Source organism: Hypanus sabinus, chromosome 3 (genome assembly GCF_030144855.1).
Source record: "Hypanus sabinus isolate sHypSab1 chromosome 3, sHypSab1.hap1, whole genome shotgun sequence".
Classification (NCBI taxonomy): domain Eukaryota; kingdom Metazoa; phylum Chordata; class Chondrichthyes; order Myliobatiformes; family Dasyatidae; genus Hypanus; species Hypanus sabinus.
In genome coordinates, this window is record NC_082708.1 from 9,347,956 (window position 1) to 9,362,600 (window position 14,645).

Consider the following 14,645-nt stretch of genomic DNA (forward strand, 5'->3'; position numbering starts at 1 on the left):
CTTGCACTTTGGGAGGACCAACCAGGGTAGGACTTGCACAGAACAGTAGGGCATTGAGAAGTGCAAAAGAACAATGGGATCTGGGGATAGAGATCCATAATTCCATAAAGTGGCATTACAGATATAGTCATAAAATACACCTCTGACACATTGGCATTCATATATCAATGTACTGAGTACAGGAGTTGGAATGTTGAATGTGACAAGATGTTGGTAAGACCCAGTTTGGAGTATTGTATGTAGTTCTGGTGACCTACCTATAGGAAAGACCTCAATCAGACTGAAAGAAAAACATACAAGGATGTTACCAGGACCTGAGTTATAAGAAAGGTTGAATAGTTTAGGAATTTATTCCCAAGAATGTTGGAGAATGAGGGGAGATTTGAGTGAGATATACAAAATTATGAGGGATATAGATAGTCTGCTTGCATTTACCCTCCCCCCCACCGAGGTTGGGTGAGACTAGAATTAGAGGTCATGGCTTAAGGGTGAAATGTGAAATGTTTAAGGAAAACAGGAGGGGGAGTTTCTTCTCAGAGGGTGGTAAGAGTATGGAATGAGCTGCCAACAGAAATGGTGGATGCAGGTTCAATTTCAACATTTAAGAGAAATTTGTGATATCTATTGATAGGATGAGTATGGAAAGCTAAGGTCTAGGTGTGGCTCAATGGGATTATACAGATTAATAATTTGGCATGGAGTAGATGGGCTGAAAGGCCTATTTCTGTGGCATAGTGTATTGTCCTCCAACATGGAGGGGAAATAATCCAATATAATCATATAGTCATTGAGTACTACAGCACAGAAACAGGCCCTCTGGCCCACCTAGATCATGCTAAACTGTTCGTCACTTCTACCGGCACCTGTACGATAGGCCTTTATATAGCTCTCATCCATGTACCTAACTTCTCTAGAATGTTACAATTGGACCAGCATCCACCACACTTGCATCACCGAGTGAAGAAAATCCCTCACAGATTCCCCTTAAATATTTCAGCTTTCACCCCGAATATATGACCTCTAGATCTTGACACATCCAAAAGAAGCAAGGATGTTAACCCAATCCTGAACACTCAACTCTGACTTTCATCTGCTGAGCTGGACCTTACTACCAGTTGACTACTCTGCCACTAAGTTGGCAGGATTACAAAATCCACAGGTAGTGAAGAAAACATTCAAAAGTCACGAGGAGCTAATTCTTTACCAATTTAGGGTAGGTGTCATTTGAGTTGAGATTTTCCAAATTTGATATTATACATAGGAGAAAAGAGCAAGGAGTGACTTTTTCATAGACCCAGCAAGCAAATATAATGAAAGAGTAACGCCTACAGAGTGCTGGAGGAACTCAGCGGGTAAGGCAACATCCATGGAAAAGAGTAAACAGTCAACATTTCAGGCCGAGACCCTTCATCAGGACTGGAAAGGAAGGGAGAAGCCAAATCATCCTCAGTAAAATAACTATTATTGGGTTGTCTAGTGAAACACTTTAGGTATAGTATATGAAGTGAAAAGGTTTGAAATCCTCTCATTTATGAACCAAACAGCAGTCTTGAACAAGTACCTATAAAAATTGGCCAGGCCAGAATCAGGGTAATCAAGACTGGAGGTAATAACAATATGGATGAGGGTTACAACAAAAGACAAACCAAGGCAAAATAATGTGGTTGGAAGCTCAGAAAAGGGTCAATAGAATAGCAAGGAGGAAACCTGTCATCCAAATTGGACGGTAGATATGACTGGCCTTGTGAATATGATGTCAAATATAAAGACTTCTGAATTGTTGTATATTCAACTGGAATAGATTTCCACTCAACCAATCCTCAAATCTATCAAGGAGGATGAAATGGGGGCAGTTGAGAGACAATGTTACATACATAAAACATTACAGCACAGAACAGGTGCTTCAGTTCACAATGTTGTGCTGACCATTTAACATACTCTAAGATCAATCTAATATTTCCATCCTACATAGCCCTCCATTTTTTCTTTCAATCATGTGTTTATCTAAGTCTATTAAATATCTCTAATGTATCTGGCTCTACTATGACCCTTGGAGGGCTTTCCACTCAACAACCACTTTGTAGGGAAAAAAACTTGCCTTTGACATCACCCCTCCCCCCCCATACTTTCCTCCAATCAGTTTAAAATTATGTCACCTTTTGTTGAATTTAGCACATCTGGACAGGGAGAGTTTCAAATCATTTAACAAACTACATCATGTGATAAAGGCCTCTTACAACTGAGTTCCATTACTTCTAAGAAAAGGGAAGAGATTGGGAGAGGTTGGTCATGGGAGGCATCTGAAAAGAAAACACATCAACCTTCTAAATTTTCAATTTATTGTAAAATACAGTTGCACGTATTCAACATCTAGACTGCAGAAATAAGCCCAAGTAACAATAGTTCTTTGCAACACTGAACATAAGACAGAACATGAAAGTATGACTTATTCCACTGCATTTACGTACCACAAATGGCAACAATTCCGACAAAGTTCTTAATAATTAATGGAAAAAAGTTACAGGATTAAACAAGTGCAGGTTTTTCTCAAGTACTTGTAATGAGAGGGTCACTGGTGCACTGAAGTACAGAATGTGTAGCAAAGCATTTACAAGAAATGTCCCTCACAGTGTGTAAAGTGATGAACTTGCTCGCTATTCTTAAGGAAAACATCAGTACCAACACAAATGATCACCGATACATACACCAGGAGCTGTTAGTATGTTTCTGAAATATTTTCTTTAAAAAGACAAAACGGACCAACAAACTTTACCAATAAGCTAACAAGCTTTGCAATTTGAAAATAAAGGCTGTTTATTTTATTTCTGAAGTAAAAAGCTAATAGTGTTGGTGCAAGGGAAAAAAAAATCAGCCATTTTTGAAGGGAGCACAACGTGCTTGGGGGAAATAAATCCCATTCTAAGAACATCAGCAGAGATCAAATTCAATGCCTCTTTTGGAGGGGCGGGGGAGAGGGAAATTTTACCCCCACCAGGATATTCCCTTTTTTTCTGCTTGAAACTAAAAACAGCCTTATATTTATCAGAAGTGAACAAGTAAACCTTCTCACAGTTAACTGCTGTACTCTGCCACTAACTACTAACAATAAGAAAGAGAACCAGCATCATCACCACACCAAACCCAACCCTTCCCACCCTACCATTAATCTGAACAGGGAGTATTTACACACACAAAAACTTATAAATGGCATCTTGTCCTGAAATTGACAAATTATACACCATTTAAATATTCATTCCAGTACCTTTCACAAATTGCCTTCATTTAAGCAGAAGCCTTGACGGTATCTTAAGGCAGAATAACACCCATCATAATCAATAAGCAACTCCTAGACAACAAATGGAAAAACCTTAGCTAAACCAATTCCCATGCAGAATGCAGGAGATAATTAGAGAACTCCGGTTAGAACTATGGTCAATTAATCAACTGAATGAAAAATATGATGAGCCTTCCTTGTCTGCTTCCATCACAAAGTGTTGCCTTACCTGCTAAGCCATTGTGCAGGTGCAGAAAATGCCTGTGCCATTTAATTTAAAACATCTTTGACAAGTAGGCTGTAAAGAACATTACAAAGGAATCATTCCACATCACCAATCTGTTTAAACAACTTGCAAATGGGTCTTATTTTATAAATTTGACCTTAGATATAGGGAGCCTTTCAACTGTATTTCAATAGAGTGCAAGTCTAATTTTGAGGATCAACAACTATTTCACAGAAATTGATTTCTGACTCTTATCATTAGGCAAGCAGGTATTCATGAAACTAACATTGTAACAAGTGAATGATAAGATACCTATACCTATAAACAGCAAATGGAATCTTTCTGTTAGATTTCCAAGCCCATTGATGAAGTGAACTGTTTATAATGACAGAAAAGGTTAATAAATTAAACCAAGCAGATCTGTATGAAATGAAAGAATCAACCAACCCACTGAAAACAGCATTCAAAAGCCCAGTCTACTGATTTATAATTCAATACTCAGAATTCACTGGCGTGTGAAAGGAGCTCCCTCTTGTGGACTAGAATAAAAATGAACCACACAAGACAATATTTGGTCCCAGATTTAACATTTGTTCTCTGATCAGTCAACTGACATCTATCTGGGCAGACACTGAAGCTCTATAAATTGAAACAGTCAAGCTTCCTGCCCCCTAATAATAATGAGGTAAACATGAACTGGGTATTGATAGTGAATGATCAGCCATTATCTCAGAATGGCGGTGCAGACTCGAGGGGCTGAATGGTCTACTTCTGCACCTATTGTCTATTGAACTAGTGGTAATAAAAATCAAGGATAAGATCAAATTCAACACTGACAAAACTGCATGGGCCATGACTGACTGCAGCACCAACAAAACTGCATTGGCCACGACTGCTGCAGCACCAAGTTCACATCAAGAAATGGGTACAGGGGCTTCCCAAAAGGACTTCTCTATGCACACTATCTGGTCTCTTTACCTGATCTATTCCCTTCCAACATCAAACACTGAGGAAATAGAACTGCTAAATTTGAAGTTTATTTGAAGCTTGTGTTTACAATCCTCTGAACACCAACCAAGGGACTGGTTCAATATGTTGGTTTAATAGAAAAATACACCAAAGGTCTCCACATTGCTGGTGGTCAATTGTCAAGATCTGAAAAACTAATGATTATGGGAAAACTCTAAGAGGAAAATATAATTTGACAGAAAATATATTTTTGTTCTTTTTAAACTATCAACAAGAATCATGCTGGGAATTAATCCCATAAACAGCAGCTCAATTTCACAGTGAGCTTACCGGTATGGATGAGTATATTAATGGTCTATGTGATCAGACATGGAGAAATCACTGCAATGTCAATATCGACAGTGAACACCTAGTGCACACCTCAGTTCCCATACTTTCTTACTATGTTCCCTATTCTACCCTGGATCATAAACTGGGAAGTTGCATATAATCTTAACTTGGCATAACGATGGCCATTAAGTGGGCTCAGTTGCTTACTCCACTTGCACCTGGAACATTGTAAAGAAAACCAAATACTTTAATTAAAGTAACAGCAAAAAAAGAAGAACAATTTCCCCAGATGGAAGTATTAAACAAAATTATTCAAGATGGAAAAAGACATTCAATTTGCAGAAATAATTTTTCAAATAAACTCCAGGGTGCAACTTCAAAATATAAGGGACACATTTTGAATATATTTGAATAATTAGCTGCACTCCACCAAACCCCTTGTTGGACAAATGGTTAATTTTGCATGAGTGCTGAATATATATCCATATAATTGTCAAGAGATATTTAAGCTAGGGAAGCTGAGGGAGCAAGGAGTACTTCTCCCAGTGATTATTTTAGCAAACCTTTCAGATCAATTCCCACTGCAATATGGAAGTTAATTAAACTCTAATCAATCAAAATACTTCATCAATTGAAGATTCCTTCCTTCCTTCCCCAAATGCGCCATTCACCTCAAATAACCAAACATCATAATTCTCTAGGCTTTTTACAGTAATGAGAACATGTGCATGGAAAACCCAGTGACCAAGATTTTAAGTAACTCTTGTTGTCTTGACATGTTATCCAGCACACAGATGCAAGATCTTCCCCAATGTTAAAAGGATAGGTCTTACATGGACAAAAATACATTCTCCTCACATTTAACCTTTTTGATGGTGTCAAACACCACTGGTGGAAGGATGGAAAAGTAACAAATGTACCAGTCACTTCTGAAAGTATCCACAAATTTCCAAAAAGTTTGAAGACAGTGGTCCCACTCTGGATGGTCTATTTAATTATTATTCAAATATACAATGTAGAATGAATGAGATGTTTAAAAATAGTTATTGTTATAGTTTAAATATCTCACGTGGAAACATTTGCGAGAAAAATAAACCTTATTGGGCAAGTCTGATTGGATATTGCAACACAGAGCTACAGTTACCAGGATAACAAGAGGTTCAGTCAAGTGATCTGCAGACTAATTAGAACATTCAGTGTAGGCAGAGGAGTAGATGGGGAAAAAGGACCAAAACAGAAGCTCCTGCCATTGCTCAGAACACAGTGCATGACTGCGTAAGCCTGGTAATTCTAAGCTGAGCTGGTACAAAGCACTGAAGAAAAGTCATACAGCTCAAGGTGCTCGAATTCAACACTAAATGTACCTAGGCAGGGATGCTATATACTTAAAACACAGAATTTTACATAAACAAACACATCGTTCATGTGTAACTCAATAGTGTAGTTCCTTTTCTGACATCAGCTTTTTATAAACTTAACAACTACACATCAGTAGAGAGCACAGCACTGGATAATCACAGGGCAGGCCTTTCATGTAAATGGGTCTTTGGCAAGATTCTCTCATTTTTTCCTTTTGGCCCAGGGCACCAATGCTTAAAATCAGAAGTAATTGTAGATGGACACTGAAGTTCTCTCCTATTGTAAGGCAAAGCAAGAAGGAAAGGTGGGTGCAGAGAGATGTTAATATGACAATGAATGACAGTACTCCAGAATTATGATATTTCCCTCTTAATGGACATCTGAGGAAAGCCATGCAAGAGTCTTCATTTAAACATGCCCAATCAGAGATTTTGATGCATTAAATTTACTCAAAGTAGGACAAAGAATCATTTTATTGTACAGCTACTTCAGACTTATTTACATTACTTACACTAGAAATGTTCGTTTCTGCATTGCTTTCTTCTGAATTTTTAACTTCCAGAATACTTATTCCTTCATGAACATCCTGAGTGCAGACACTCATACTGTCCACTTCCACTGTGCCTCCTTCTGGATGCTCTTGTATTTCCACTGCCTCTGAACAGTTCTCCAGCTCCACTGTGCTGGATTCCACAATCTCTGCAACCTCAACCACTTCACAGGATCCTAGATGTGACTGCAATTCTAGTGTATTAGGTTCTGGGTGATGGTGTATGTCTCTGGCACCAGTCTCTGAATGGTGCTGTATCTTTGTAGTGATGGGCTTAGGGTGTTGCTGGATCAACAAGGCACTGGGTGCAGTATTTGTGACTGTAGACGCTCGGTGGCTTTGGATTACCATTACAGTAGGCCCCGGATGCTGACGTATCTGCACAGTAACAGGCTTGGGATGCTGCTGTATCACTGTGGTGACAGGCTCAGGATAGTTCTGGATTACAGTGGCATTAGATCCTTCAGTGACAGATTCAGAATAGTGCTCTATCTCTTCAGCAACAACCTCTGGGTGGCTCTGAATTACTATGGCACTGGGCTCAGAATGCTGTTGTACCTCTGAAGAGGTGGACTCTAAGTGGAGCTCTCTGTCTGTAGGGACAGGCTCTGAGGGGTGCTGGGTGGCCATGTCTACAGGTTCAGAACAGTGTTGTCTATCTGTACCAGCAGGCTCTGGATGTCTTGGCTCCGGATGGTGCTGTGACTCTGCCTCACTGGGATCGGGGGGATGCTGAACCTCCACAGCAACAGGTTCCAGGCTGTGCTGTGCTTCTGCTCGGGTCTCTGCATGGCATAAGATTTCCGTGGTTATGGGTTCTGGTTGGATTTGGTGTTGCAGTTCTATGGCACTGGGCTCCAGATGCTGCTGCAAGCCTGTGGTGCTGGACTCTGGGTAATGATCAACCTCCATAGAACTCTCTTCTGTGTGGTGGCTCAGCTCTACAGCATTTGCTTCAGGACGATGTACCTCCACTGTGCTGCTTTCAGGCTGTAGTTCCACTGTACTTCCGTCGACCTGGTGCTGTAGCGCCACAGCAACGCCTTGTACATGGTGCTCCAGTTCCACCATGCCACCCTCCTCCAATGTTGATTCAAATTCTACAGCTCTCATCTCCGAATGATGGCTCACCTCAATAACCTCCTCCTGATGGTCCTCTAGTTCCACACCATTCACCTCTGAGCGATGCTGCAGCCCTGCCCCATTCATTTCCGGATGGTGGATGACCTCCACCACCCTTCCCTCGATGTGATGCTGCTGGACCTCCACGTTGCTCCCCACCTGCTGGGGCACTTCAGGTTGGTGTTCTGTCGAATGCTGGGTCACTATCATGGTGCCACTGACAGGAAGCTGTTGCAGCTCCACAGTGCTCCCCACTGGGTGCTGGGTCACTTCTATGACATTCTTGCCTGGGTTCTGGCAGGCCTCCAGGATCGTTCCTGGCGACTGGTGATGCAACACTATCCCACTCACCAGTGCCACACAGTCACCATCAACCTCGTACAATGGAGCAGCACCTGTACCCAAATTGTTTATTTCTACTCTGTTGCCACCATGATTGTTTACTTCCACGCTATCTGAATCTGTCACATGCGGCAGCTGCATTTTCTCTGGGTACAACTTTGCGAAGGTATCCACCATTGTGTCATAGTCATGCTTTGCATCGTAATTGATGTGGATCAGTGCCAGACTGCCCATTCGCTCCTCAACTGGAGTGGCTTTCAAGTAGGCTTTAAGCCGCTTTCTGCCAACGTCACACTTGTCAGTTTCAAGTTTGATGATTGGGAGGTTAGAGACAATTTTGAGCAGAGTGTACACGTTTGGAAAGAACTTGATGTCTGGGTGACGAAGAGTCTCTGAGATTGTGCTGGGTAGTTCGACGTCACGGCTACGGTGCTTCCATTTTATCTTCCAACAGTGCAATTCTGCTGAAAGGGTGTCTGGATTTGGGAGGTCATCTTTATACAGATCAGCCATGTTTTCCTCTCCGGTGTTATACTTAAGCTGTGCCATAACAGAGGGCACCAACGACAGGCACTTGAGGGCCTTTAACTGCTGCTCTGAGAACATCTCCTCAATTTCTAAAATTACGTGATCTAGAAATGGTGCAGTGATGGCTTCTTTGTAGTAATTTTCCGGAGTCTCCTCAGACACCTCTTCATTTTGAGGTTGCCGACGGCACCTCCATGGCAACTTTATTTCAATCCCCATTTTCAAGGACAGGTTGGTGGCTTCCTCCAGCCAGAATTCATGGTATACTTCAATATTGTCCCTCATTTCATTCAACGAATGGAGGACAGCAGTCAAAGTGCTTGAGGCAAAATAGGTGTCTGAAGCTTGACCCTGGAGGTTTTTGCCAAAGGCTCTTGTGTAGGAGAGGACATTCTTCAAGACCATTAGAGACACAACGATTTCAAAATCTCGCATGGTGGATGACAGCATACTGGCCTGGGTCGATATCTCAGCATTCCACCTACCACATGTATCATAGCTGATCTCGTCCAGGCAGGTCACCAACACTTCATAAAGATCTGCCAGAATCTCAAAAGTGTCATGCCTTTCATACCAATTGATTTGGAAAAGCTTTTTCAGCTCTTTTGCCAATTTCTCATTTGTTTGATATACACTGTTGATGCTAACTTCAAAAATCTTTTGGAGCTGAGATGATAAACTGAAAAATGAGACAATATTTTCCATCAAGCTTAACACCAGGTTTATACCAAATATCAAGCTGGACTTTGCCATCCATATATTTAGTGGGTAGAATGAGCAGGGGGTACACAAAGCCTTTGGACACTGTTGTAAGATGCTAGCTACAACGACTTGCTTTTTGTATGCCATAGTCCCAGAGCCATTATAGGCTTGCCCGCGACAGTAATACATATTCAGTCCCCATTTTTCTGTGAGGGTCTCGTGGATCCGACTGGCTAAAAACTCTCCATTTAACTCGCATGGTATGAACCCAACAAACTCTTGCCTCAGTGAATCGGATTCATCTACAAACCTTATCAACAGGGAAACATGGTTAACCCCTGCTATATTGATCACATCGTCAGTTATGATGGAGAAGAAATTGCTGTCACGTACTTCTCTGAGCACCTCTTCCCGTATGCACATTTCACAAATATCCAGGAGGTCTTTTTGTAGGTTCTTTGGGCAATAGACTGTATTCACTGCGGTGGCCTCAAACCTCTTGCGTAGCATTTCATCACCTGCATTCATTCTGAACTCCAACAGTGCTTGAACATTATCGGGAGTATTGCACAAATTATGTACATTTTCAGCAACAGAACCTCCCAATGGAACATTTTGCCGCCCCAAGAGCAGTATAGTTTCAAATAAAACTTTGAGAAATTCTTTATTTCCTTTCTCTTCAGGTGTTAAGTTCAAAGATTCTTCCATAAGAGGAGATTCCTCAATGTTTTCTGTTGCACCTTCCAGGTCTGTTTTTTCCATTTCGTTGATTGCATCCTGTTTGCACTGTAGACCTCTCAGGACATCACCATCAGCTTAAAGAGGAAAAAGGAAATGTGAAATCTTTACTACAAACATCTGAATTTACACAATAAAATCCAGAGTAACACACAAAATGCTGGAGGAACTCACAAGCAGTATCTGTGAAGAGGACTAAACAGTTGATGTTTTGGGCTGAGATCCTTCATCAGGATCATGAATTTGGAGCTGGTATTGGTCACCCAGACCCCAAGCCAGCTCTGGCATTTAATAAAATCATGACTGATCTGCTTGTAACCTCAAGCTCTCACCCATCGTTGACAAACTACTACTTGTGGTATGTCTAACTCTGCTTCAAAAGTATTCATTCTGTTTCCACCTGCCAAGTCTTTACACAAATCTCTTTTCTCTTATAGAAAACAGAACACACCCTTGGATCCACAATGTTGGTCCCAACCATGAGAACAAACTAAACCAATTACACATACTATCTGTAAATATAACACATACTACCTCTCATTCCTGACACATTCATGTGTCTGTTTATATACCTTTTAAACTCCACTATATTATTTGCTTTGAGCAACACCAGCACATTCCGGGCACCCAGCAACATCAGTGTAAAAAAAACCTGTCCTGCACATCTCTTTTAAACTTCCCACCTCACCTCAAAGCCATGACCTTGTTATTATTTAAATTATCATCAAGGAACTAAAAATACAAGGCAGTATTAATGGACCCTGCAGATTTTTCATTAATAAGGTAGCTATTGTTAATTTAAACTCTAGAGCTAGATGCACTTCCCAGTACTTTTTAAAACTTACTTGAGTGTGGCACAGTTGTCAAATTCAATTTTTTTGTCTGAATTTCAATTTCTGTCAACTTTAATTTCTAAACTCAACTGTGCTGCAAGAAAAACTGCTATTATTTCAAAGTTGTAAAATTTTGCACAGTTCAAGATCTGCAGGTGGTTTCAAAAATCAAAACCACAGGGTTTATTGTTACATTTATGCAATTTAATGTCAGTATATACTTAAGTGAATGAAGAAACAAGATGAAGGAGAATTTCTTAGAATAGAAAATCAATGAAACTCTTAATGAGTCATTAAGAATGGGATAGCTTTATTTATCACATGGAAATCAGAAGCTATAGAAATCAAGACAGGAAAATCAAGCTGCTGGATGAACTCACTAGGCCAAGAATTGCTTAACCCGCTGAGATTCTCCAGTAGTTTGTCCTTTTTTAGATCCAGACTGTGCTTGAGTCATTGTTCCTCCAGCAGTTTGTTTTTAGCTCCAGGTTTCAGCATCAGCAGAATCTCGTGCCTTTAAGCACAATGTTTATTTATTTATGTATATAGAGCCAGCATGGAACAGACTCTTCCAACCCAACGAGCCGCACCATCCAGCAAACCACTCATTTAACCCTAGCCTAACCATGGTTCAATTTACAATGACCAATTAACCTACTAATTGGTAGGCTTTTGAACTGTGGAAGCACCCGAAGGAAACCCACACACTCATGGGAAGGACATACAAACTTTCTTACAGACAACACTGGAATTGAACTCTAGTGCCCTGAGCTGTAATAGTGACATGCTAGCCACTGTTATCATCATGCCTTTGCTCAGGCATGATCTTACTAAGTGGCAGGTCGTCTGAGGAGAGAGGTATGTGTTCCATTTGTGCATATGTTCTCAAATTTTAAAACAATTACTACTGAAATCAATGAATATTAAGTATTGATTTTAAAACAGTAATTGGAAGTTTGACAATGGAAAATGCATTCACTCTGCATCTGCAGCAGTAAAAGACCATGGTGCATGTAAAATATTTAAACTTTGTGACAAATATTCTGCTTAAATGGTGGTTCTGGTAGTACATATATTTTCAGAAATGATTCAAAACGTCAATTTTGTAAAGTTACATCTGGACTATTAAACTGTTGGAGAAGAACAGACAATAGCTCAAAGCAATAAAATTTTGACATCAAGAAATGTAGCACATGGTTTGCACATCTAGATATGGTCCATAGAGGGGAAAAACAATAGAATTCATGATCCAAAAATGGTTGTCACATTAGCAGTTACATCTTTGGGAATGTATTCAGATAGAGCAAATGGTCTCTATTTTCTCAAATTATTCAGCATGACCTGCTATTTATGGTGGAGGGATTTAAGGTCAAAATGCACCATGGATCCTTTTAAAAGATCTTTTGTACAAAAAAATCCTGTGCTTTGTTATCAAGGCAATCAACAGAGGGCCAACCCATAAAACAAACACTTGGTGCTATGTATCAAATCATTTCCTACACTTTATGCATAATGATCATAATCACATTGTACCTATAATTATTTTTTCTAGTCATCTTCAATCACTTTATTTTTACTGTGTGCACTTAACATTCCCAAGCCATATTACTATAAACTAGACTCAAACCTCGGAATACCCAATTATTTTTTATACAAATAAATTGCTACAAAATAAAGGCTTTTTGCGTCACAGGTAAGCAGAAATGAATATCTGAAAAACAAGTACATATTACAGAAAAGTTGCAATATTCCAACAAACAAAATTAATGTTAACCACCACAAGAATTCTAGCTCCAGAAATGTTTGTTTAAAAATATAATTTAACCACATTACTGCCCGAGACATATATCTACACTGGAGCATAAGACACAAGAGGAATCAAATCAGCTCCATCATTCCAGTATGGCTGATTTATTAACCGTCTCACCCCATTCTCCTGCCTTCTCCCCCTAACCTTTGACACCTTTACTAATCTAGAACCTATCAACTTCTGCCTTAATTATATCTAATGACAGCCTCCACAGTTGTTTGTGGCAAAGGAATTCATTACCCTCTTGACTAAAGAAATTCCTCCTTAACTCTGTTCTAAAGGAATGTCCCTTTATTCTGAGGCTGTGCCCTCTAGTCCTACACTCCTCCACCATTGGAAACACCTTCTCCACATCCAGGGCTTTCAATTTTCGATAGGTTTCAATGAGATCCCCTCTCAATCTTCTCACTCCAGTGAGTACAAGTCCAGAGCTATCAATTGCTCATATGCTAACCCTTTCATTTTTAGAAACATTTTAATGAACTTCCTCTGGACCCTCTCTAGTGCCAGCACAACTTTTCTTAGATAAGGGGCCCAAAACAGCTCAAAATACTCAAAGTGTGCTCTGACCATGTGATGTTGTACTTACTTCTTGGTGCCTTCACCCTCAGCAGATCTTCCTCACTCTATAAGGGAAGAAAAGACAATTAGTTATCCCAACAAGTTTAAAGGTTCACTTTACAAGATACACCAACTACATAGCAACAACAACTTACCAGCTCTTTTATCATCTTGTGCTTTCTGTGTTTGCCTTCAGGTTTATTGAGATGACTTGTCAAGTCAAACAAGGTTGGCACAGCATTATCCTTGAGGACTGTTCTGTAAGGGCTCTAGGGAGAGAATTGTTTAACTTTAAATCATGTCACACATTTCATTTATGTCAAGCGACTTCTTCTCTTATTTTCTCCACACCTTTACCACACACTTTAGCAGCTCCACTGTATCTTCAGTTAGTTCTTCATTTTGCAGCCAAAATAATGAGAATTACAAGCTATTCAACAGCTGCAGACACTATATAACGCAGTGATTATAATGCTCACCAGAAGAAAAACCATTTCAAATCCTAGATTCACTAAAATGCTAGTACAGTGGATTCCAGTTAAGTGGGCCATTGGTTAATCAGGGCGGACACTAGTTTTCACTTAATTGCGACAGGAGACTGTTACCGAACAGTTTCAAACCATATGGCTGTTTGACACTAAACCATGCTTAGAGCGAAGAGTTTTTAAAATAGTGTCAGTTGAGTGTGCTTGTGTTTATGTTATCCATTTGGGCCAACAGACACCAGTTCAAAAATCAGTGATTTTGATCACTTGTGATGAAGATGTAGTTACAGCTGAACCAGAGCTAGTAACTTCACAGGATGCCAGGAAATTTATTGTTTCACTATGACACTACTTCATGTAGGAAAGCAATGAAGGCAGTTCATTATCTGCACTATGTGTCTGCACTGATTTCTTCATTTACAGTCAATCAAATGAACACAGCAGCATACACTGGATGAATTCCTGTCGATAACTGTATTACAATACTATATATTGTATTGGTATATTCATATAGGTAGTGTTTTAATATATTCTGCATTTTATTTAAATATATAATTTGCTGTTCAGTTAAATAGGATGTTTGTCTTTTTTTAATATACCTTTTTAACTACATACACTACAGCTAATTGGGACAGCCACTTATTTGGGAAAAAATGCACTGGCTCCAAAGTGTTCACAATTAACTGGAATCCAATATATTTAGTCAAAATAGTGTACTGGCTCTACTAACATGTTACTGATCAGTCTTCACACAGAATTATGAACAGAGACACTGCAATATGAACTAAGCAGCATTTGGATGGATAAAAAAGCAAG

General features: G+C 39.7%; 1 protein-coding gene across 3 annotated transcripts in view; it reads right to left on the reverse strand.

Moving 5' to 3' along the window:
• Positions 1 to 2,322: 2,322 nt before the first annotated feature.
• Positions 2,323 to 14,645, reverse strand: part of LOC132391037 (52 kDa repressor of the inhibitor of the protein kinase-like) — a 38,906-nt gene continuing 26,583 nt past the window's right edge. For all 3 annotated transcript variants that reach the window (XM_059963688.1, XM_059963689.1, XM_059963690.1), the window contains 3 exons: positions 13,500 to 13,613; positions 13,373 to 13,409; positions 2,323 to 10,217 (listed from right to left, as the gene is read on the reverse strand). In XM_059963688.1, coding sequence (XP_059819671.1) covers positions 6,631 to 10,217; positions 13,373 to 13,409; positions 13,500 to 13,613 — 3,738 coding nt within the window. In that variant the 3' untranslated portion in view covers positions 2,323 to 6,630. The remainder of the gene's footprint in view (positions 10,218 to 13,372; positions 13,410 to 13,499; positions 13,614 to 14,645) is intronic.